Below are 24,453 nucleotides of genomic sequence, written 5' to 3'. Positions count from 1 at the left end.
AACTTTGTTCCCTCTCAAAATTCCACTGAAACTATAGTAAAGATATATTTAAGACCACAACTGTGGGGAGAGCAGGGTAAAAGAAAGAGCTGGAATGTAAATGGAGGGTAAGTGGTAACTGATCAATGTGCGCAGTTAGATCCTTCAAGTCGAGCAGCTGACAGCACCTTTAGAAAGGGGTAGTGAAGGGCATAATTAAAGAGAATTCTATGAGAGTTTTTTGCGAAATAACTAGATTCCCCTCCCCCTATACTCCAAGTCACTAGGATTGTTGCCATATGGGTTGAAAAATAAAAAGAAAATAAGCAACTTGGAGGCAACAGCAAAAAAGAAAATGCCTTTTAAAGTATGTATCTAAAAAAATCTAAAAAATAAAGTATGTACCTGTATCCTTCAAAGGAATGTTAAGATTTTGTATGCATACAAAAATAAGAAACCATAACAATTCTAAGAAACCATACAAGTGAAAATTCAGAAGACCAGCGAGAGAGAGAGAGAGAGAGAGAGAGAGAGAGAGAGAGAGAGAGAAAGAGTGTACATCTGAAAATTTAAAGTATCAGGCAGAAAAGGTTGGAAAATAAATGAAATTTCCCAAAAAATAAAGCAAAAAGAGAAGGAATTTGAGAGCAAGATTTAATTTTTTTTAAAGTCAGGTAACTGGGGGTGGGGGAGGGGGGGTGCCAATGGGGGGATAACCACACATTTGTAATACCTTAATCAATATAAATAAATAAATAAATAAATAAATAAATGTCAGGGAACCAATCCAGTAGATATACTATATGAATAACTGTTTCCAAGAGAAAAAAAGAGAGGAAAATAATAATGTCAAAAGTGGTAATAAATGTCAGAAGTGATGAATATGAGTTGCAAATATGTCATATTGAAAAAGTCTAATAAGTACTCAGCACAACCAATAAAAATATTCATACTAGCGCTGGTGAGTGTGACTCGGTTGGGCGTCATCCCATGCACTGAAAGGTGGCCAGTTAGATTCCCAGTCAGGTCCCATGCCCAGGTTGTGGGTTGGTTCTGGTCCCAGATATAGGAGGCAGCCGATTAATGTTTCTCTCTCCCTCTTCCTTCCTCTCTCTCTCTAAAATCAATAAAAACATTTAAAATACTGATACTAAAACATGTCATTGTGAAATAGGAACAAGGAAAGAGCCTACAAATTTCTGGGGAGGAAGAGAACTGGTTGCATTAAAAACAAAAACAGCCATCAGAAATCAACAGCCACAACAGAAATTGGCCATGAAGCAATGACTTCAAATTCTGAAGAAAAGAATTCTACACCCAGCCCTAGCTGGTTTGGTTCAGTGGGTAGAGCATCGGCCTATGGACTGAAGGATCACGGGTTTGATTCTGGTCAAGGGTACATGCCCAGGTTGCCGTATGAATCCCCAGTGGGGGACATGCAGGAGGCAGCCGATCAATGTTTCTTTCTCATCACAGATGTTTCTATCTCTCTCTCCTCCCTTCCTCTCTTAAGTCAATAAAAATATATATATTTTTAAAAAGAATGCTACACCCAACCAAACTACAGATAGATAGATAGATAGATAGATAGATAGATAGATAGATAGATAGATAGCATTAACATGTAAGGTCTCAAAAATCTTTATCTCTCATTGGTAACTATTTTCAAAAACTACTGGAGATGTGACCCACCCAACTGAACAAGAAACCAAATAAAAGGAAGAAAAGGAACATAGAAAACGAAGAGATGCAACAAAGAAGTCAGATGAGAGAATCAGGAAAAAAATAAAAGGAGATTCAAGACAGACAGGCATGCACCAGATATAGAGAACAGTGGTACAGATTAGAGCAATGTGATTCAAGCTACCTTTATTTGATAAGGCTGCTATGACAAAGATGCCTATTATTCTACAAAGATGCCTATTATTCTACCCTTAAAAAAAAAAACACACACACCTATTTCCTGGCCAGAACTTTTATCTATACTTAACCAGTGTTCATGAAACTTTCTTTCCTCCATGCCCTGTTCCCTGGAACAGCTAAGAATTTCACATCTGAAGAGTTCAGCTTTAACCTAACTCTTAAAATATATAGAGCAGCTCACTCCCACAGACAACTCTCCTAAATGAAGTTTACTTAGCTGGCCCACACCACAGCCCCATCAGATAACTAACTGTAGAGTCTTGTTTCTCAGAACACGTTCATGATCTTGCCCACTGGTTTCCCCAAGAGGGGCTCTAGTAGAAATTCCAGGAAGTGAAAGCCAAACAATAACCCAGAAAAGGTGTTCAGCTTATCTTCTCTTGGGAACTTCATCTAACAATAGCAGTATTAACCTTTTCTTACATACCTAAGTTTTTAGTTTTTCAAACTAAAACACATTGCTAAAAGGAACATATAACACTGGATTAAACTGTAATTATACCATTTAAAAATTCAAGGGAAGGATTAACGTAAGTCAGGATGGGGGGAAATATGAATGTGATCATGGATACATGGTTCTTCAGTATATTACTCTAACACTTATGCACATGTATTTTATATTCTTTCTACATATAAACATTTCACAATTGGAAAGGGGAGGAGCTTTAAAAAAAAGTAGTCTGATAGCCAACTATAGTCATAGAAGGGAGTTTGTTTTTTTTGTTTTGTGTTTTGTTAATCCTCACCTGAGGATATTTTTCCATTGATTTTTAGAGAAAATGGAAGAGAGAGAGAGAGAAACATTGATGTGAGAGAGACACATCGACTGGTTGCCTTCACACATGTCCTGACCAGGGCCAGGGATCAAACCTTGACTGCAATTGAACCCGGGACCCTTCAGTCCGCAGGCTGACATTCTTTCCACTGAGCCAAATTGGCTAAGACAAGAAGTGTTTTTACTTGACCATTTGAGTTTTTAATTTTTAACATTGTTGCAAAAACATTTACCTTACAGATATACTACCTCAAGTATGGAAAGATATATAGAGAAAAAGGTTATTGATCAGAGCACTGAAATGGGAAATGATTAGAAATAATCTAAACATTGACCAATATACTAGTAGAAATAACTATGATCAAGACCAAATCATGTACACGTGAAGATTCTCGCTGGGCATCAAGTATGTGGTACTATGTAATAATGAGGACATATGCTATGCCACATATGTGTCTAGGAACAACATTTAAATAATAATCGCAAGATGCTGAAATGGAAAAAAAAGACCAAACCATGTAATACCTATCATCAGAAAAGAAAGCTTTATGTGTTGATATGCAATGCTCTAAAAGACATATTAGGTGAAAATCATAATATGCCAGAACAGTGTACATAACAGTTGGCTACCATTTTTTCTTTAAAGAATATGCAGCCCTGGCCGGGTGGTTCAATTGGTTGGAACGTCATCCCATACAGCAAAAGACTGAGGGTTCAATTCCCAGTCAGGGTACATAACCTAGGTTGCGGGTTCAATCCCTGGTCGGACATATACTAGTAAGGAAGGCAACCAATTGATGTTTCTCTTTCACATTGATGTCTCTCTCTTGCTTTTTCTTCCTCCCTCCCTCCCTCTCTCTAAAATCAATAAATATATCCTTGGGTTAGGATTTAAAAAAAAGAATATACATATTTGCTTGTATATATACAAACCTCTACAGAAAGATAAAAAATGACAATGTTAGTTACCTCTAGACTCGGTAATTCACCTGGATGGGATCAGTTAAGGAGACTTTGCAATATACTCTTTTGCACAAAATTTGAGTTTTGAACAATGTAAAGTACTGCCTATTCACACAGTTTTTAAATAGCAAAAAAAAAAAAAAAAAAAAGCCATAGGACAATTTTAATTCCATACAAGACCAAACAATTATCTTTGAAACTTTAAAATAGAAATAGAAGTTTTCCTAGGATAGAATTAAACAATAACTTATCCAACCAAATTGGTCATATTCGTTGTACAAAATTAAGGCAAATACACTATGGATGCATATGTTTATATACACCAGAATATGTGTAGATTCTAGAGTTATGTTATCCAATTTGGTAGCCACTAGCTACATATGAAATTAAATTTCAAGTACTTAAAATTATATTTAAATTAGAGTTTACGATTAATTTCCTGAGTTGGACTAGTCACATTTCAAGTACTCAATAGCCATATGTGGCTAGCCTGTGCCATGTAGCATCCTTAATGTTTCATGTTAACTCAATTCTTACTGTACACATAAATATAATTGAATTCTTTTATAATTCTAACTATTTTATTTGAAATATTTTAAAACATTATTCTGAAAACAGGACCATAGGTGTAACCAATTGCTAAAAAGGTCTATTTAAATTTTAGGCCATGCGCACATATCAGTGATTAAAAAATAAATAATTAAAACTTACATACTATAAACCAAAATCCAAGATATTTCACAATCCTAAGCATTATTTTTTTAAATTAAGTTTATAAATTCAATTGAAAAAAAATATATATATATACATATATATCACTTCTCACCCCACTACACCACACTACCCATAAATCATCTGGTACATCCTTTTAGTTTTGATTTTATATTTAATTTATTTGTGTATGATGATGACCTACACACTGACTTTATTCTTAAGGTAGGAGGAGTTTTACTGAAGATAAAGAATTGCACTTTTTAGTTTGGGTTGAATTTGTTTCTTTTTTGAAAAAAATAGTAATAAAGCTTGAGGCCAGAACCCTATAAAAAGTATTTATCCTAAGATGTTAAGAGTATTAGGAAAAAAACTATGTGTTAAGTTTCCAATTAAAATATCAAATTCTCTTGCCTTAGTTAATACTTATAAAGATTATAATTAATTTCTGTATAGCATTTTAGAGTAACAAGTTTAAAATATACAACAAAAAACATGCTTATAGTATATTTTAGCTTTAAAATTACTGTAAAGCCATTAGTTTCAGATAAATCTTTTGGTCTCATTACTACCTTCCCCAAACAATTTTGCTTTTAAGACTAGAAACATATTATAGCTGAAAACTTTTTCAAAACAACTATTTAACTCTTTGCCAAATCTCTCACCAAAATTACTGAAATAACAAAGGTAGTGGAGAATAAATTTCATAATCTCAAAATTTTTTAAATGTACTACTGTTTTCACTAGCAAAATATTTTAACTGGCAAATCATTTGAATTGACAAGGTCCAGAAATTAAATGAGAAAATGGAGACAGGAACTGACAATTACTTTGAGAAATCTACTCATCAAGTTCTGGACCAATTACTAAAATATGACCAGTATCTACTCGTTTAGTCCTCAGATGGAGATACCAAGTTGCTATTTATTTTCACATAATTCTGTATTTCAGTTACCAAACATTGTGGTAGCCTAAAAACAAATATCCACACATTTTCTCTTATAGCTGTAGCAAAATATCTAGTGAAGTGTTTATCAAATTAATCTTCCCAAGCTGCATAAGGAAAGCACATTGCATGCCTATTGGAAAGAATGTCATGGTTAAGAACACATATCTGGAACTTGGCTGCTTTAGTTTGAACTCCACCCCACCACTTACTTACTAGCTGTGTGATCTTGAACAAGTTAGTCACACAAAGTTACTTAATCTCTTTGTGCCTTGATTTCCTCATCTGTGAAATAAGAATATTACCTACCTCACAGGGCTGCTTGTAAGGATTAATATACATATATATATAAAGCATTTAGTGTGGTGCCTGACAGTATATACTGCAAGTGCTTTATTTTAGCTATTACTAAGAAATAAAGATCTGCCTATATTAAAAATAGATGTAACAGACTGTGTTTAGTAAAAGGCCATTTTTATTAAGTCATTTGCTGGAAATCCAATGCTGGTTTGATTTGTCATAATTCCACAGAAACTTACTGAACAAAGTGTGACTAAAGTACAGCTTCCCACTGTTTCTGTGGAATAATGTATCAAAAGTTCCAACTGGCGGGTTGTGGGCTCGATCCCCAGTGGGTGGCGTGCAGAAGGCAGCTGATCAATGATTCTCTCTCATCATTAAAGATTCTCTCTCTCTCTCCCTTTTCCCTTCCTCTCTGAAATCAATAAAAAAATAATAATTTTAAGTTCCAACTGGGCAAAAAAATCTTACTTTTCTGATTACATTCTCGGGTCCTGGAAGTGACATATTCAGCACGTAAGAGACAAATGTGATTCTTTTTTTCTGACACAATTAGGAACTTTTGAAGAAACACTAATGATTTTTATGGTAGAGATAGGAGTGGGAAGAGTATCTGAGGATTGTGGATCATAAATAAGCTTTGCATTTCTTGCCGATGGCCAAGGACTGAAAATCAAAAGGCAGCTATGTGAATTTCCTAGCAAAAAGAGGAAAAGGTGCATACACTATGTATACATGGATACACCGGCATGCAACGTATTCATGGAGTACTATAAACGTCATTTAGTTCTTCATAAATGACAAACTGCCATCTCAGAACACTGCATTAAAACATTAAAATCACTGTAAGTAAAAGGGGATATATATATATATACTATACTACTATATGTATATATATTACATATATATACTACTATATGTAATACTTTAAACAAAATAAAAGAAAAAAATAACAAAATCACTGTAAGTATCTTATTTACATTTTTTAGCTAGATTTAGAATGTTCAGTCTTCAAGGTCATATAGATATTTAAATTAGACTATAACCCATATTTATTTCCACTGCTCAAAAGAGTCTCTATGACAAAGACAGAACAAGTCACAGGTACCAGAAGAACCAGAAATTTTCCAGTAGTAGCAAGGAAGGAAAAGTAGAAATTACCATTGCTAGAACAACTATTTCACAGGTTCCTTGTTATGTCCAAGACTGTTGGCATTTCTATATTTTTAACCATATGTAAATTAAACAGAATATTTTATTAAAATGTTTTGCTTAAAAATTTCTTTCCAAATTGGGTAAGTTTACATAATTGATTTTACATCTTTAGTGTGTGAACTATGTATCTCTTAAATTGAATTTCTCCATGTCAAACAATTATACATACTAGTAATTCAAAGTATAAAATGAAGTGAAATTTGGAATATAAATACTAGATTCATTTAGTTGCTTTATGAATGAATTTTTATATACTGAGTTCTTTCATTAAAGCAAGAACATGCATATTAATTTGGAAGATCTGCTTGTCAATCAGTCTTTGGTTAATAAAAAAGCACTGAATTATATGACATATTTGTCAATATGTACTTAAACCTTATTTACTTTTAATAAATAAACTCTGCAATACAAAGCATGTTTCTAAAGGATAAAAAAAGAAACAGATCAGCTGACCATCCAAGTTGATTCCACTTTTTAAACTAATGTACAACTTTACATACTGAAGAGACAGTGTAAAAACAAGTAAAATTATATACCTTCAGTTTAACTAAAAAACAAAATTTATTCTCTTACCTTAAAAAGAACTACAAGTACAGGGTGGAGGGGGTCAATGGGAAAAAGAAAAAACAACAAAGGGGGCATCTATAATATTTTCAACAATAAAGATAAATTTAAAAGAAAAAAAAGAACAAGTTAAAAAAAAAAGCTCAATAATAAAGAATACAGAATGAAGATAAAGCTAAAGAAACATGTCCTGCTGGAGACAAGATGGCCTGGGGAAACGGCCTTGCCATCTTCACCAATTAATAATAAGTCTAATTTGATCCAGCCACATTTCAAATGCCAAAAGGACAGAAGAGTATTGTTTACCCCAATGTTCAAAATATTGCCATATTCGCTGTAAAGAGGGAAAATGCTTCCTTTAATTTACCCTATCAAGTTTCTCAACAAATTTATAACTGAACTTATACACACACACTTGAGAAAAAACACACAATATCAAATAGAAATGGGTGATATTTCATGAACATAGATAAAAAGTTCCCTATGAAAGGTGGGACAAGCAGGGGGGGGGAAAAAAGTTCTTTAAGTGCCCAGCAAAAAAGTAGTAAGAAAAGTTAGAAGCTAGCTGAAATAGCAATGAACACACACACTTTGTAGGCTTCAGCAGGGATACCTCAATTGCAACCAATACTAATCAGCTGCTTTAAAAAAAACAAAAACCACTATTTAAAGTTGTCCAAAAAATTATAATTTATGGACAAGGATGCGTTAAAAGTACTGAAAATCTGCATTTTCACCAAAAATGCAGATTTTCAGTACTACTATAGTTTCAATCTGGCTTTCCACATTCATACACTTTAGGTTTTTAGGTTCACTGCTCCCCAAATTTAAATGTAGAATCCAAATCATCCTGGGACAGCACTACAACAATCACTATACTGTATCACTGATTGAGAATTAAGCTCACTAAGCATTTACATTAAACAAGGTATAGATTCACATCTTGTATAACTTCGTTGGTACAATGTTCTAAAATCAGGGTCTATAAATATTTACTGACTCAAAATAGTCCTTCAACACTGTAGTTCTGTGCTGTTGAAACAAAACTGCATCATTTTGCAAAATCTAAAGAACCTAAATGTTACTGGAATTTCACGGAATACATTACTGTTTAGAAGTTTTAGCCTTGCCACCATTACCAGCTGTAATTGTTTTTTAATGACACTGGTAAAGTGTGTAGGACAAGCAGATATGGTCAAAAGTGAATATCAGAACCCATTAAAAGGAATTTAAGCTAAAATTTTACAGATTTCTCCTAAGTCTTTACCTATGTAACATTAATATCCCATAGTCAGCTAATTGTATCAGAAACCTAAGAGACAGTTTTGCAGTCAATCTAATTTCTAGGAACATAAATGAAAACTGATACCAATAAAAGAACAAGTAATCAAGCAGACAAATTCCCTTAAATGCTGGCAACAAGGTAAGAATACTTTACATCAATGTAATGGGGGGGAAGCCTCAAAATATATATATTTATCGCTTTTCCATGGCTAGTTTTTGAAAATAGCTTAAACAAATTGGTAGACCATTACCAAAATCACAAACGAGCATTAGATATACAAAAATACCTGGCAACCCTGGTCTAGAACTGGTTCCAGAGTGTCAAAGGACTTCTGGTTGCTAATAAACTCCATTATACCTCTAAAACAATGTCACTTAGACGTGACATTCCTAAAACAGCCACACAGGCAGGCCTAGAAGTTTCAGGGAGCCAGTGCTGGCAAACCCAAACTATGACCAAGATACCCGCTCCTTTGGGGGGGTAACACCAAACTTTCTGTTCTGGGATCTGCTTGCTTCAACTAAGTTTAAAACGGTGCCTATCTGGAGAGGAAAACGGATAAAGAAAAAAACAAATGGAAAATTAATTTTCAAAGTTAAGTTCCTATTTCCAGTAAAGTGTTAAAAAAAAAATGTTTGGGGCCGTCAACACTCTTAAGAACGGGATCCAGACTCATTCGCATTCTCCGCGGCGTGCGCCCTGCGCGGAAAGGATGAATGAATGGGAGACAGGCGTGTGTGAGAGGCAGGAGGTCCGGCCGGCAACCAGACCCGCGGCGGCGAGCGGCGGGCCTCGCTCCTCCCCCTTCCCTCCTCCATGACAGCCCAGGCTCCAGCGTGAAGGGGCGAGAACAAAGTGATCCCCCTCCTCCCCACCACCACCCTTCACCCCACTCGGAGAGCTTTCCCGCGAGACACGGGGTTCTCCTCCCCACCCCAAACCTTTCTCGCCTCCCCTGCCGCCAAACCCGCCAACTCTCGGGCGCGCTGGAGTAACATGCGCTCGCCCCGCTCGACTCCCCTTCGGCGAGGTCGGAGCTTCCCCGCGCGTGCCGCGGCTCCACTCCCGCCCAACCCGCCCTCCCGCAACGCGCGCCCACCGGCTCTCGGCCCACCGGTCTAGCGACGCCCCGCGCGCGCCCCGCGCCCGCGCCCTGAGCTGGAGGGAGGGAGGGAGGAGGGAAAAGCAGCCCGGGCTCCCTCCTCCATCTCATTCCAGGCCGGCACGCCGCCCACCCTCTCCGCGGCTCCCGGCGGCCGCTCGGAGCCAGCCCCGCGCCCTTCTATCCCGAAGACGATCCCCACACACTTATCGCAGGGTCCGGACCACCCTCCACCCGTGGGGGCCCCCTCGAGGCTCCGCAGGAGGCGCCACGCCGCCCCTCCCCCACCCTGCCCCCCAGCCCTCGGCCCCCGCCAGAACGTGTGCGCTCCACGCCGCCGCGGCCAGCCTCCGGGGCGCCCCCAGTTGCCCGAGGGGAGGTCGGGCCCACGAAGAGGGGGAGGGGGCGGCAAGGGATGGTGTGCGCGCCGGGAACGCCGTCCCGCGGAGTCCCGCAGTCGGAAGGGAGACGGAGCGCGGGGCCCGGTGGGGGTGGGGGCCAAAGGCAACACTCACCGGTTCCACAGTCGCCATCTTAGATCGATCTGATCGCACAACCGCTCCTGAAGGGGGGGGCGAGAGGAAAAAAATGAGATTCAAACCGGGTTGGCTGATTAATATCCACGTGACGGACGTGTCCGTTTGGCCTTGGCGGCGCCTGCGCAAGACTGCGGCAGCGTGGGGAGCGAGAGGCTTCTGGGAAATGTAGTCTCTCGCTCTCTTTCGCGCTGTCTTTTTTTTTTAAGGGCAAAGAGATTTTTTTTTTTTTAACAAAAAGGGCTGGTCACGTGGTCGATGGGTAAGGTGCGCGGTTCTCCGCGCGGCGCGCAGCCGCGTGCCGGTGGGTGGTTTCAGTCCTCTGGCCTGGCGCCCGGGTCGCTGCCGTCGCACTCACTGCCAGGCATGCCTGCTGAGCCCTTTGTTGCCCTGTCCGCCCATCTTCCCCGGAAGGCTGGGAACTGCAGGCTCAGCACGCACAAGGAAGCTTCATTGGTTTAGCTGAGGTCCTAGTACAAGTTGCCTGTGTGCTTATTTAGTTTTCTTTTGACTTCCCACCATTTTCTCTTAGTTTCAGAAAGAGGCGGCGGCGGCGATCGGGCGTCGTCGTTGTTTCAGCAATCGACCCTCCCAGGTCCCCGGGCTCCGCTAACGCGGGTGGTCACTCGCCATCACTGCGAGAGGGGCTGGCGGAACCGCCCACAGGACCCACTTGCCACAGGCTGGGGGGCGGGGGAGTGCACCCGACAGCTTTTCCTGTCCCAGATCCTGAGATTAAGACCTCAGGGCTAAGTCCTGGCGCGGAAGTAAAAATAATTTGGAAGTCCTGCCCGCTCGGTTCCACTATTCTGGTTTACAATGTGAACGGAAATAGCCTAAGTCCAGGTGCCAGCCAGGGAAGCCACGCCGGGCCCCGCTGACTCAGCCCTGGACTGGTCGCGGGGAGTCGTTAGGCCGGGTCAACTGTGACTGCGCGTTGACTCATTCTCCTCCGGCGAGTGACTTAGTCACTCGGAGCCTCGGCTTTTTCATTTATGAACCACAGCTGATAATGCACTTACCTCACAAGGGTGTGCAGTGGTAATGACTGTAAACCGGCTTTGAACATGCATCAGACTCTGTAAATGCTTCATAATTAGCAACCTCGTGCCTTCCTAAGGATCAGCTACTTCCTGCTGTGTGTTTCTTTTTTTAAACAATGCTTTAAAGTTTTCTTTTGTTTACTTTGTTTCCTGATCATTTTAAGCCAGTGCAATTTTAATGTTTCAAGGCAATTTTTTTTCTTGGGCAAGGAGAGGGGTGGAAGTGGAAGAGGGTATAGGGTGGATAAATGGTGACAGAAAAAAATAAAATAAATTTTAAAAGACAATTTTTTTTCTTTATAACTGTAGCTACCCTCAGTAGAGGCTTTAATCTCCAGGAAAATATGGTTATATTCACAACAATCACTGGCAATTAGGAATTTATCCCCAAGCTGGCATCCTATATTTCCTTCAAGACAGTGTTCTTCTACACAGTCTGAAAAGGGGAAATCTCGTAGCGCACCACTATAATGTTCTAATGAGAAAGACATATTATTAATGTTCTCCATGCGTCTTAGGAATGTTAACACCAAAAATCAGTATAAGCAGGCGGCCTGTGCCTGCCTGGCTGCAGTGTTACTGATGTCCAGAGCTGTGTCATACCTATTATTGAGTACATAATGGTTGCTTGAGTTGACTAACTCATAATTGAGGCTGTATAAGAACTCAAAAACCATTGCCTGTTCATGTTTTGATTTACCTGGATTGTCAGATGTGATTGCTGAAAGCTTTTACCTAGTCTGCTTAGCTCTAGTAGGTGTGAAGTAGATGGAATTCTAAAAAATTAACCAATAAATGGACTTCAACTTACCGAGACTATCTGTAACTAATAACTACTCACTATTATAGTTACTTAAAACTATCCCAAGTAATTATAATTGATCTAAGTGGTATTTTCTGTTAGTTAAAAGTAGTATCTGGTTATCTTCTTGGAGGAGATACCATAGATGTACCATCTTCACCATGCTGCTAGGTAACAGAGCAAAGAATTAAGGAGATTTCAGTACCTATATAGGGCTGAAAACCAGTGATTTTCTTAACTGTTTTTTTAATGATATCCTCCATTTTATTAACTTTCCTCTTGATAAAAAAAAAAAAAAAAAAAAAAACTTCCCACTTTTGTCAACCGTCCTCGTACTTTTACAATAGTTACATATGCTCCTAGTCTTTATAACTTAATTTCTCTCTTTTTTGTATTCAATTTGTTACATGTGTTTTATGGCATATTCATGTGTCTGCCTAATATCACCGTTAGATTCTACCATGTCAAAGTTTTGTGATTAGGGCCCTGGCTGGTGTTGCTGAGTTGGTTGGGTATTGTCCCATACAACAAAAGGTGGTGGGTTTGATTCATAGGATTCAGTCCTGGGAGGCAACTGATTGATGTTTCTCTCTCCCTCTCTCACCCTTCCTCTCTCTCAAACCAATAAAATAAATCCACCCTATACCTTCTTCCACTTCCACCCCTTCCCTTCCTCTCTCTAAAACCAATAAAATAAAACAAAATAATTTTTTAAAGATTTGTGATTCGATTTTTATCTATGTGTATATGCAGTTGTTTTGGTTTTGCCAATCTGAAATATACACAGCAGAAATTTTATACTCTTTTCTCTATTATTCCACAAAAAATTACATTTCTTACCTTACTGCCATCTTTGTGTTTAAAGAAGAGAGTAATAGAAAGATATATGAAATAGGATAGGGTATTAAAATACTATTCTACTTGATCACATTATCTAGTTTAATACACAACTAGTTATAGCTCAGCACAATATCATGGGAACTATTATTTATAAGCCTGGAATAATTGGTTATCATTTAGCATCTGTAAATAGTCATGACTTTTTCTCTACATAATATAATCAAGCTGGTATATTATTAGTCTTTATAGATTTTACTTATGGTAAAAGACTAAATCATTTGGCATAACACAAGTTGTTCTTAATCATATATTTACCTCTTTGTCATTGGGATTTTATTTATGTTTTCTAGATAACCAAAATCATTACTTTCTGGGCACTGTTCAACTATGTCATGTTGATTATATTTGTTGTGATCAATCAATCCCTCAAAAAAATTTTACTGCTGTGCTGTCTACAGTTTGAAAAAAACAGTCCTCAAAATTTTAAACATTCTGTTTAGATGCCTTTCTTTGTCTCTAATCAATAATAAGCAGTCATTTTCCTTTAAGTGAATAGTTTTTTGAGACAGAAGATATTAAAATAATAAATGATCCTTAATATTGAAATGTTGGATATTAACTTTAGATAATGTAAAGCAACCTCTAATTAACATTAATATTGGTGTGATTTTTTTAAACCTTGTTCACTCTTTTCAAACTTGGTTATACTTATACTTTATGCTCTGTTTTTGTTGTTATTGTCACTTTCTATAGTGATATTTCTCTAGGAAAGACCTAAGATGATGACTTCTAACAGGATAATTTTAAATTATAATTGAGTGATTTGGTACATGGGCTCTGATGTCAAACTATCTTGGTTATGATCCCAACTGTACCACTTATTATTTGACCATGGGCAGTCTCTTTACACCCCATTTTTGTTATGAATTAGATGGGATATTAACAATACTTATCTTGTAGGTAAGTGTGAGAAAGAAATGTGCTAATCCATGTAACATGCTTACAATAATTCTTGTAACATAGTAAGCACTCAGTGTTAACTATAATTCTCATTATGTAGTATGATAACATAAATTTCTTATTTAGTATATACACATAGATAACCAACCCCCGCCTGTTATCTTTAAGGATATTCCAAGCTTTCAAAGTAAACTAACGTTTATTGATTTTCTATAACATATCAAGTATTACTCTTTTTAAAATTTTTTTATTTATTATTTTCTAAAATATGACTTTATTGATTTTAGAGAGAGAGGGTGAGAGAAGCATCAATGCATTGCCTACTGCACATGCCCTAACCAAGGATCAAACCTGCAACCTGGCATATGCCCTGACTAGGAATCAAACCGGTGACCTTTTGGTGCACTGGACAAAGTTCAACCAACTGAGCCATACCGACCAGGGCTCCAAGTATTTTTTATATCCATTACTTCATTTGACCTTGATGACAATTATGTGAATTAAACATTATCATCCCCATTTTATTTTTTTATTGATTTCAGAGAGGAAGGGAGAGAGATAGAGGCATAATGATGAGAGAGAACCATTGATTGGTTGCCTCCTGCACGTCCCCTACTGAGGGGGAATCGAGCCCGCAACCTGGGCATGTGCCCTTGGCCAGAATGGAGCCTGGGACCCTTTAGTCCACAGGCCAATGCTCTATCCACTGAGCCAAACCAGCTAGGGTTATCATCCCCATTTTATAAAGAAACAGACTCAGTAAAGTTAGGGGACACATTCAAGTCCACACAGCCAGTGGTAAGCTGGAATCCAAACCCAATTCTCTTGACTCCAAGATTCAAGCATACCATAGCTGCTTTCCTCTGATAGGTTCTTCCAAATGCCTTTCTCTTCGAAGGACTTCTAATACCAAGTTCATTTACGGAACTGACAAGCCATTCAAGAAGTACTAAGTTAGTAATGGGAAATGTGTAATTGCTGAAGGCTATTTAAAGGACATGGGAAGCCCAGGCACTTCCTTCCTGGACTCTAAGATCTGCTTGGCATCCTAAGTCATAGAAATATAAATAGCTCAGTACCCATACAAAGGCATGTGACTAAGAACCTAAAGGATGCAGCTAACAAGCACTCATTCACCTAATGAATGAGCCAGTCACATGGTTCTCCCCTCCTTTCATTTTGCTCTCTGTTCCAATGCCATCTCCTGAGGGAAACCTTCCTTGACCACCCTATCTAAATTAGCATGCCCACTACTCTTCGTCCCATTATTTTTCTTCAGGCCACTTCATAACCCTAGCTCTAAACCCAACATTATTTAATTAATTGTCTGTGTCTCCGATAGTAAAATAGTACCTTCTTGATGATTTGTAGGTAGATTGCTAAGAAATATTTGGGGGGAATCAAAATCTAATTTTAAAAGCTGCACAAAAGTCTGGCCTCAAGACTAATAATGTAAGTAATAGGAGAATTACTACATGCAAGGCACCATGTTAATCAGTTCATATGGACTGATAATACCTCATTTTTTCTTCAACATTTTGAGACAGCCCTAACCAGTTTGGCTCAGTGTGTCAGCCTGCAGACCCAAGAGTCCTGGGTTTGATTCTGGTCAAGAGCACGTACCTCCAAAACAACAAGAAAGCCCACTGCATGGGAAAACATATTTGCAAATGCTATCACTGATAAAGGTTTAATCTCCAACATCTACAGGCAGCTTATGCAACTTAATAAGAGGAAGATAAATGATCCAATAAAAAAATGGGCAACAGACCTAAACAGAATATTTTCAAAAGAAGACAGAAGGAAGGCCAAGAGACACATGAAAACATGTTCAAAGTCACTTATTATCCGAGAGATGCAAATCAAAACAACAATGAGGTACCATCTCACACCTGTCAGAATGGCTATCATCAACAAATCAACAAACGACAAGTGTTGGCGAGGATGCGGAGAAAAAGGAACCCTCGTGCACTGCTGGTGGGAATGCAGACTGGTGCAGCCACTGTGGAGAACAGTATGGAGTTTCCTCAAAAAACTGAAAATGGAACTCCCATTTGACCCAGTAATCCCACTCCTGGGAATATATCCGAAGAAACTAGAAACACCAATCAGAAAGGATATATGCACCACTATGTTCATAGCAGCACAATTTACAATAGCTAAGATTTGGAAACAGCCTAGGTGCCCATCAGCAGATGACTGGATCGGAAAACTGTGGTACATCTACACAATGGAATACTATGCTGCCATAAAAAAGAAGGAATTCTCATCATTTGCAGCAACCTGGATGGAATTGGAGAACATTATGCTAAGTGAAATAAGCCAGTCAATGAAAGAACAATACCACATGATCTCACTCATTTAGGGATAGTAAAGAACATTATAAAGTGGTGAACAAAAAGATAGATACAGAGACAGTAAAGCATCAAACAGACTTTCAAATTACAAGGGGAAAGTTTGGGAAAGGTGGGGGAGTTATGAAATCAAACGAAGGACTTGTATGCATGCATATAAGCATAAACAATGGACGCAAAACTATGGGGGGGGAGGGCATGTGTGGGCGTGGGGTGGGGGGGTAATAGTAAGATATGTACACATATAATACCTCAATAAAAATATTAAAAAAAACAAAAAATAAAAATAAAAAAATAAAAAAATAAAAAATAAAAAAGAGCACGTACCTGGGTTGCAGACTCCTCCCCAGCCCAGGCCCTGGTCAGGGCTCATGCAGCAGGCAACCAACGATGTTTCTCTCACATCGATGTTTCTCTCTGTCTTTCCCTTTCTCTTCCATTCTCTCTAAAAATCAATGGAAAAATACCCTTGGGTGAGGATTTAAAAAAAAAAAAAATTCTGAGATAGGTAAGGAAACTGAGGTTAAAATACTTTCCCACGAAGAGTTCTGTCTTCAGGGCTCTTTTTTGTTTCTTTTTGTTTGTTTGTTTTTCTTTCTTTGTTTTGTTTTGTTTTTTGTTTGTTTGTTTTTGTCTTCAAGGCTCTTAACATTATATCAGATTGACTAGATTGTAAATGGACTGCCTAATCCGAAAGATTATTGTCTGAAATAATGAGAAAGAATTACTCTACAAAGAGTATGTGAAAAATTCATGTAAGTAGTATACTGGGTCAACAATAAGGTACTGTTCCCAAATTTAATTTACCTTTTAAAATTGAAATTTGTAAAAAATTAAAATGTGTGGGAAAGATAAGTAGTCTTTAGAAATAACCCACAAGATTGTAAACACCCAAAATTCAGAGGTTTGGGTGGAACTCCAGAGACACACACTGGATTTTCATTGCTACACACTTAAGGGTTTGCATTCAACTTCTTTAAAGAAAGAAATGTATTCATGGATAGGAGTTGGCCTGCTTGCCATTTATAAAAGAGAAATGTAGAATGACAGTATTTGATAATCGATCTCCAGCATTGTTCCAGGGACAAGGTACCCTGGTACAAAAATGTGGCACTCTGGTCTATTGGCCCTTATTGGGAACTAGAGGACTGTGGGGTCCCTTGGCCTGGCCTGCGGGGATCAGGCCAAAACTGGCTCTCTGACATCCCCCCGAGGGGTCCTGGATTGCGAGAAGGCACAGGCCAGGCCAAAGGACCTCACCAGTGCATGAATCCATGCACCGGGCCTCTAGTATACATATAAGATCTTTCGTTAATCTCTTCCCCCCCTCCCCCCCTCCTCTACCCTCTGAGATTCATCAGTCTGTTCCATGTTTCCATGCCTATGCATTGAGCATTTGCTCCCTAGTATTCAGTGCGCATCATAGCTACCGGTCAAACATTCATTTAGTCTTTTATATACAGTATATAGACTAGAGAACCGGTGCACAAAATTTGTGCACGGGAGGGGGGTTCCCCTCAGCCCAGCCTGCACCCTTTCCAATCCGGGACTCCTCGGGGGATATCTGACTGCTGGTTTAGGAAATCCCTCTCACAATCAGGGACCATTGGCTCCTAACTGTTCACCTGCCTGCCTGCCTGATCGCCCCTAACTGCCCCCCCACACTGGCCTGGTCGCCCCTAACTGCCTCCCCGCTGGCCTGGTCGCCCCTTACTGCACCCCCTGCCAGCCTGGTCTCCCCCAACTTCCCCTCCCCCCTACCCCCCCCCCCCGCCAGCCTGGTCGCCCCATGCAGCCTGCTACTCGGTTGTTTGGTCACCCCTCACTAACCCCCTTGCCGATCTTGTTGCCCCACACAACTTGTTCAGTCGTCCATTCGGTTGTGATGGTCGCTTAGGCTTTTATATATATAGATGGCTAATTCACCTTGTTTTGATTCCAATTTCACCAAGCAACCATATGATAAACATACCTTCTTGTATTGATTTGTATGTAGGGCTGATATGGAAACATGAATATCAAGGCCATAATAGTTATATTGCTCAGATTCTATGTTTTTTAATGGCACTAATTTTTTAGTTGTTATAATTGTGCTCTATGAGCTTGACTAAGTGACAGCTACCCCTGTGGACTGGATTTTCTGTGTTCTAGGATTGTGATGATGCTCTGGGGAAATGTCAATCTATAAGAATTGTCTGGGTGGCTAATCAGCCTTTCCCATGACTTGCCATGTGCTTTTCTATCACTCCAGCTGCATCTTTGGAGACCTCTGAATTGGGAATTTCTTGTTTACCTGCCTCTAAATTCTTATTTTAATTTTAGAGTTTGAGAGATACCAATCCTTATTCAAGACATTGCTTAAAAACATGGGATGCACTAAAAATTCTCAGATAGGGTTCTATGTGTTTCAAGTAGCTAATAGAAAAACCATAATTATTGTTTTATAAAAGTAAATGATAAAATAATAGTAATAATACTTCAAGAGAGCCATTTTATCTTTTGAAAAAGGAGAAATATGCTGAAACCAGTTTGGCTCAGTGGATAGAGCGTCGGCATGCGGACTGAGAGGTTCCAGGTTCGATTCCAGGTCAAGGGCATGTACCTTGGTTGCGGGCACATCTCCAGTGGGGGGTGTGCAGGAGGCAGCTGATTGACTTTTCTCTCTCATCGATGTTTCTGACTCTCTATCTCTCTCCCTTCCTCTCTGTAAAAAATCAATAAAATATTAAAAAAAATAAATAAAATAAATAAAAAAGAAAAAGGAGAAATCTCACCTTAGCCTGATTTGCTCAGTGGATAGAGCATCAGCCTGCATACCAAAGGGTCCCAGGTTCAATTCAAGGGCACATACCTTGGTTCAGGCTCCTCCCCAGCCTGGGCCCTGGTCAGGGCATGTTCAAGAGGCAACCAATCAATGTTTCATTCACATTTATATTTCTTTCTCTCTTTCCCTCTCTCTTCCATTCTCTCTAAAAATCAAAGGAAAAATATCCTCGGGTGAGGATTTAAAAAAAAAAAAGGAGAAATCTCTATTAAAGACTTGGAGAATTTTTGACAGCTCTATGGATACATTTAGTAAAAACTGATCAATAGCATTCAAAGCTACGAAATGAAAAATTAGGAAGCAACGGTTTAAACTTTATCATATCAGTAGCTGAGATTAGAGATAATCAACTTTTAAGAAGGGGTACATCAACTATCCTATCTAATAAAAGAGTAATATGCAAATTAACCATCACTCAACTACACCCATAAGCCACGCCCACCAGCCATGCCCACAAGCCACGCCCACCAGCCAATCGGGAGCAAATATGCAAATAAACCCAATCAAGATGGCTACAGCCACAGAGAGCAGGAGGGAGGCTTGGTTTTCCCAGGCAATGGAGGAAGCCAAGCTTTCCGCCTGCCCTTGCCAGCCTAGACCTCCACTCAAGGCTACAAAGTTCCAATTATAGAAGGTAAACAAATCCAAACAGAAATGGCAGCAGCCACGGAGCAAGCAGAAGGCTTGGCTCTGCTCTAGGCTACAAAGCTTCAATTGTAGAAGATAAATAAACCCCAGATACCAGGGCCTCTGCTTGGGTCACCAGGGGGCATGGCCGGCCTGCAAACCCCCCACTGGCCCCTCGCCCAGCCTGCCCCACACCCCAAGGGAACCCCCATCCTGATCTGGGACATCCTTCAGAGCAAACCAGCTGGCTCCCACCCATGCACCAGGCCTCTACCCTATCTAATAAAAGAGTAATATGCAGATTGACCATCACTCGAACACACAAGATTGCTGCCCACATGTGGTCAAAGATCCTGCCCCCATGTGGACACAAGATGGCTGTCACAAGATGGCCAGCAGGGGAGGGCAGTTGGGAGGGACCAGGCCAGCAGAGGAGGGAAGTTGGGGGTGACCAGGCCTGCAGGGAAGGGCAGTTGGGGGGGGACGCAGGTCTGCAGGGGACAGCAATTAGGGGTGACCAGGCCTGCAGGGGAGGGCAGTTAGGGGCAAACAGGCTGGCAGGAGAGCAGTTAGGCATTAATCAGGCTGGCAGGGGAGTGGTTAGGGGGTGATCAGGCTGGTAGGCAGAAGCAGTTAGGGGCAATCAGGAAGGCAGGCAGGCGAGCCGTTGGGAGCCAGCAGTCCTGGATTGTGAGAGGGATGTCCGACTGCCCGTTTAGGCCCAATCCCAATCGGGCCTAAATGGGCAGTCGGACATCCCTCGAGGGGTCCCAGATTGGAGAGGGTGCAGGCTGGGCTGAGGGACAACCCCCCCCCCATGCACAAATTTTGTGCACCGGGCCTCTAGTGCCACAATAAATCTGTGTGTGTGTGTGTGTGTGTGTGTGTGTGTGTGTGTGTGTGTGTGTTTCTGTTTATAATAAAGCTGTGTTGTTTTTTAAAAAAAAAAAAAAGATGGCAAAGGGAATGTTAAATACCAGAAATTAATGCTATTTTCTGAAATTTCCTAGGATATAAAGGTATTTAAATTACCTGAAAGGTCCCAGATTCGATTCCGGTCAAGGGCATGTACCTTGTTTGCAGGCACATCCCCAGTAGGGGGTGTGCAGGAGACAGCTGATCTATGTTTCTCTCTCATCGATGTTTCTAACTCTCTATCCCTCTCCCTTCCTCTCTGTAAAAAAAAATCAAAAAAGATATATTTTAAACTACTCACAAAGAAACTTGTATATATGTTGTTGTTTTAGGAGATTACATCAGATATCTGATAGAAGACAAGAATACTTAAAAGCCTGATGCTGCTCTAATAAAAGAAAAAAATACACCCATACCCAGAGATGAATTTGTTTTATAATTACTTTACTTTTCAACTTGGAACCGGGTGCTAGTATAAGATTTTATTTTGGGGATAGGACAACAGATTAAATAAATTTGAATTTGAATTAAACTTTATTTTTCAAAATGGCTAAGGAAACAGATCACAATTGAAATTTTAAAAATTATTTCATTATTCTTATCATCAATTTACTTTCTTCCCATTGGTGATTTTTTTTAATGTATTTAATCTTATGTAATGGTTTCATTTTAAACACAACATAACAAACATTAAAGAAAATGTAGAGGGTTTTTTTAAAAGATAAATCTCTCCTACTACTCTAATATATCCACATGCCAACAATTTTGCTTTTATAATTATAGGGCACATTAAATTTTGAACTCTGCATATTTTCATATATATTATTGCAAATATTTTGGACATTGGCTATAGACTGGATGACAATTTTTAAACATTTAGTTTTGAAAAGTTTATCAATCTTACAGAATAATTGCTATAGTAACTCCTACAAAACCTCCTAAAATGAAACAACCATGCTGCCTTGTCTCTCTCAATCTCTCATTATGTCTGAGCCATTTGAGAGCAAGTTGCAGACATAATGAACTGTAAATACTTCAGCATGCTCCTCTTAAATATAAAGGCATTTCATAGACCTATAATATAGTTAATGAAATCAGGAAATGTAATACTGATTCAAAATATAATCACATAATCAATATTCACATTTTCCCAATTGTTCCAATAATAACTTTTATATAATTTTCTAATCAAGATTGTGCATTTTATTAAATGTCATGTCTCTTTAATTTGGAACAATTCTTCAAGTTTTCTTTGTTTTTTGAGACATTGACATTCTGAGGAGTAAAGAATAACTGTTTTGAAGAATATCCTTTAATTTGGTTTATCTGATTCCTTTCTTGTGTCAGTTTAAAATTCAGTGCTGATAAGGTTATTGTGACTTTGTTATGTTGATAAACACTTTTGGATTTGTGAGTTGGGGCAGAAATTACTACATAAGTAATATTGTGACCTTCCTAGTGCATCACATCAACATTGATAGCATTAATGGCTTCAGAATATTCCAGACCAATGGGGCCTGTCTCTCAGAATTATGGAAATAGTTAAAAGACATGGAGTTTCCAGGTGCAAAATAGACGGGCAGTCAACAAGGGTACTACTCTTAGATTGGCACCATCAATGGTGAATAACGAGGGTGAAGGCAGTTGTACCAATAAAACATAACCATCTTTTGCCCAATTTCTAGACCCAAGCCAGTTTTCAGACCCCAGGGTGCCTAGGAGAAAGGACCTATGGACAGGAATGGAGAAATAGTTTCCTCAGGCCTTCCCCGAATGGATAAATGGCCACTTATTTGGGTAATTATCACTTTGGAAAAAGGAATAACCAAACATTTGAAATGTTTGGACTCAGATATGACTTTACATTGATACTGAAAGCCCTGAAGCGTCATCCTGGTTCCCCTTTTAGAATGAGGACATATGGTGTTCAGGTAAAGGTGATCAGGGTCTAGTTCACAGTGAATCCACTGTGCCCACAAACCCACACAATGGTTCCTTTACCATTCACCAAATGTGTAACCAGAACAGATATATTTACTAATAGTTGGGACCTTGACTTTTGGGAGAAGAGTTACCATAGTGGGGAAGGTCAAGTAAAAACCTCTGAAACTACCCTAACTGGTTTGGCTCAGTGGCTAGAGCGTCAGCCTGTGGACTGAAGGGTTCTGGGTTCAATTCCAGTCAAGGGCACATGCCCAGGTTGTGGGCTTGATGCCCAGTGGGCGGCATGCAAGAGGCAGCCAATCAATGATTCTCTCTCATCATTGATGTTTCTATCTCTCTCTCCCTTTCCTTTCCTCTCTGAAATCAATTTAAAAAATCTATATTTAAAAAGCAAAACAAAAAACTCTAAAACGGCCCCCAGTTAAGGCAATAAGGTAAAAGCAATGTATTTCTGGGAAAGATAGTAATAAATAGTACCAATTCTAAAACTCAAAAGGATGCAGGGTTGGTGGTCTCCATCATATATATATATATTTTTAAATATATATTTTATTGATTTATCACAGTGAGGAAGAGAGAGGGATAGAGAGTTAGAAACATCGATGGGAGAGAAACATCGACCAGCTGCCTCTTGCACACCCCCTACTGGGGATGTGCCCGCAACCAAGGTACATGCCCTTGACCGGAATCGAACCTGGGACCTTTCAGTCCGCAGGCCGATGCTCTATCCATTGAGCCAAACCGGTTTCGGCTCCATCATATTTTTATTTAATTTACAAGGTTGGCCCATGCAGAAACTGGATAAATTCCTCAAAATGACATTAGACTCAACCATGTGGAAGCCCCAGTTGCTGTTGCTATACCAGACATACTATCTTTGCTATAACAAATTAGCATGGCCTCGGTAGATGGTACATATTCATTAATTTGGTGAAATTTCTTTTCTATCCCTATCCAAAATGGGGATTAAAATATTTTACATTTGCATGGACAAGGTACTATATACATTTATAATTTTGCCCTTGGGCCATATAGTATATTATATACTTCTGTCATAATCCAATGAGGTTTTGAATGTCTGTACATCCTGCAGAATATCACACCACTATATCAATGACACCATTCTAATCAAACTGGATAAACAAAAATGGGCTAGCACATTGGAGACTTTGGTAGGACATATGTGCACCAGAGGGTGGAAGATAAGCCTTACTCAGATTCGGGAGCCTGCCATGTCAATAGAATTTTTAGGGGTCCAATGGTCAGGGGCATGCCTGATTATGCCACCCAAACTAAAAAAAACAAAACACAATTATTGTATCTCACACCTCTCACATTGAAAAAGGAAACACAACATCAAATGTTCTTGGAGGCAGCATGTGCTACATCTGGAATCAAATGATAAGAAAGACTGCTATCTTTGAGCACAGCCCAGAGGATAAAGGGCTTTGAAGCAGGACCAGGTTGTGGTGCAGCCCTGCCACTTGGACCGTATGACCCAGAAGACCTATGACGTTAGCGGTATCAATGGTGGAAAAAGATGCCATGTGAAATTTCTGGCAAGCCCCAGTGGCACAGTCACAATGCAAACCTTTTTGCGTCTAGAGCAGCAGAGAATTTTACTGTTCTTGAAAAACAATTTGTGGCATGCTGTTTCCCTGGTCGAAGGAAAATACTTGACCATGGGATGACACGTTGACTATATGGTTGCAACTATTCATGATGAGTTGTGTTCTATCAAAGTTATTCCACCAAGTCACAACATTCGACGGCCTAGCAGTAATTCACAATGAGATGAAAGCAGTACGTCTGGGATCCAGCGTAAGCAGGACCAGAGGGCACAAG

At 39.4% G+C, this 24,453-nt stretch overlaps 1 protein-coding gene across 2 annotated transcripts in view; it reads right to left on the bottom strand.

Annotated features, from left to right (window-relative positions):
- Positions 1–11,169, bottom strand: part of EIF4E (eukaryotic translation initiation factor 4E) — a 44,543-nt gene extending 33,374 nt beyond the window's left edge. The window contains exon 1 of one of the 2 annotated variants that reach the window (XM_054727238.1): positions 10,279–11,169. In XM_054727238.1, the coding sequence (XP_054583213.1) occupies positions 10,279–10,296 (18 nt within the window). In that variant the 5' untranslated portion in view covers positions 10,297–11,169. The remainder of the gene's footprint in view (positions 1–10,278) is intronic. The other variant, XM_008143521.3, reaches the window with a different exon arrangement.
- Between the last annotated feature and the right edge of the window lie 13,284 nt (positions 11,170–24,453).

This window comes from Eptesicus fuscus, chromosome 2 (genome assembly GCF_027574615.1).
Source record: "Eptesicus fuscus isolate TK198812 chromosome 2, DD_ASM_mEF_20220401, whole genome shotgun sequence".
Taxonomy (NCBI): domain Eukaryota; kingdom Metazoa; phylum Chordata; class Mammalia; order Chiroptera; family Vespertilionidae; genus Eptesicus; species Eptesicus fuscus.
Note: the sequence above shows the minus strand (reverse complement) of the source record. Positions and strands in the feature narration are given on the sequence as shown.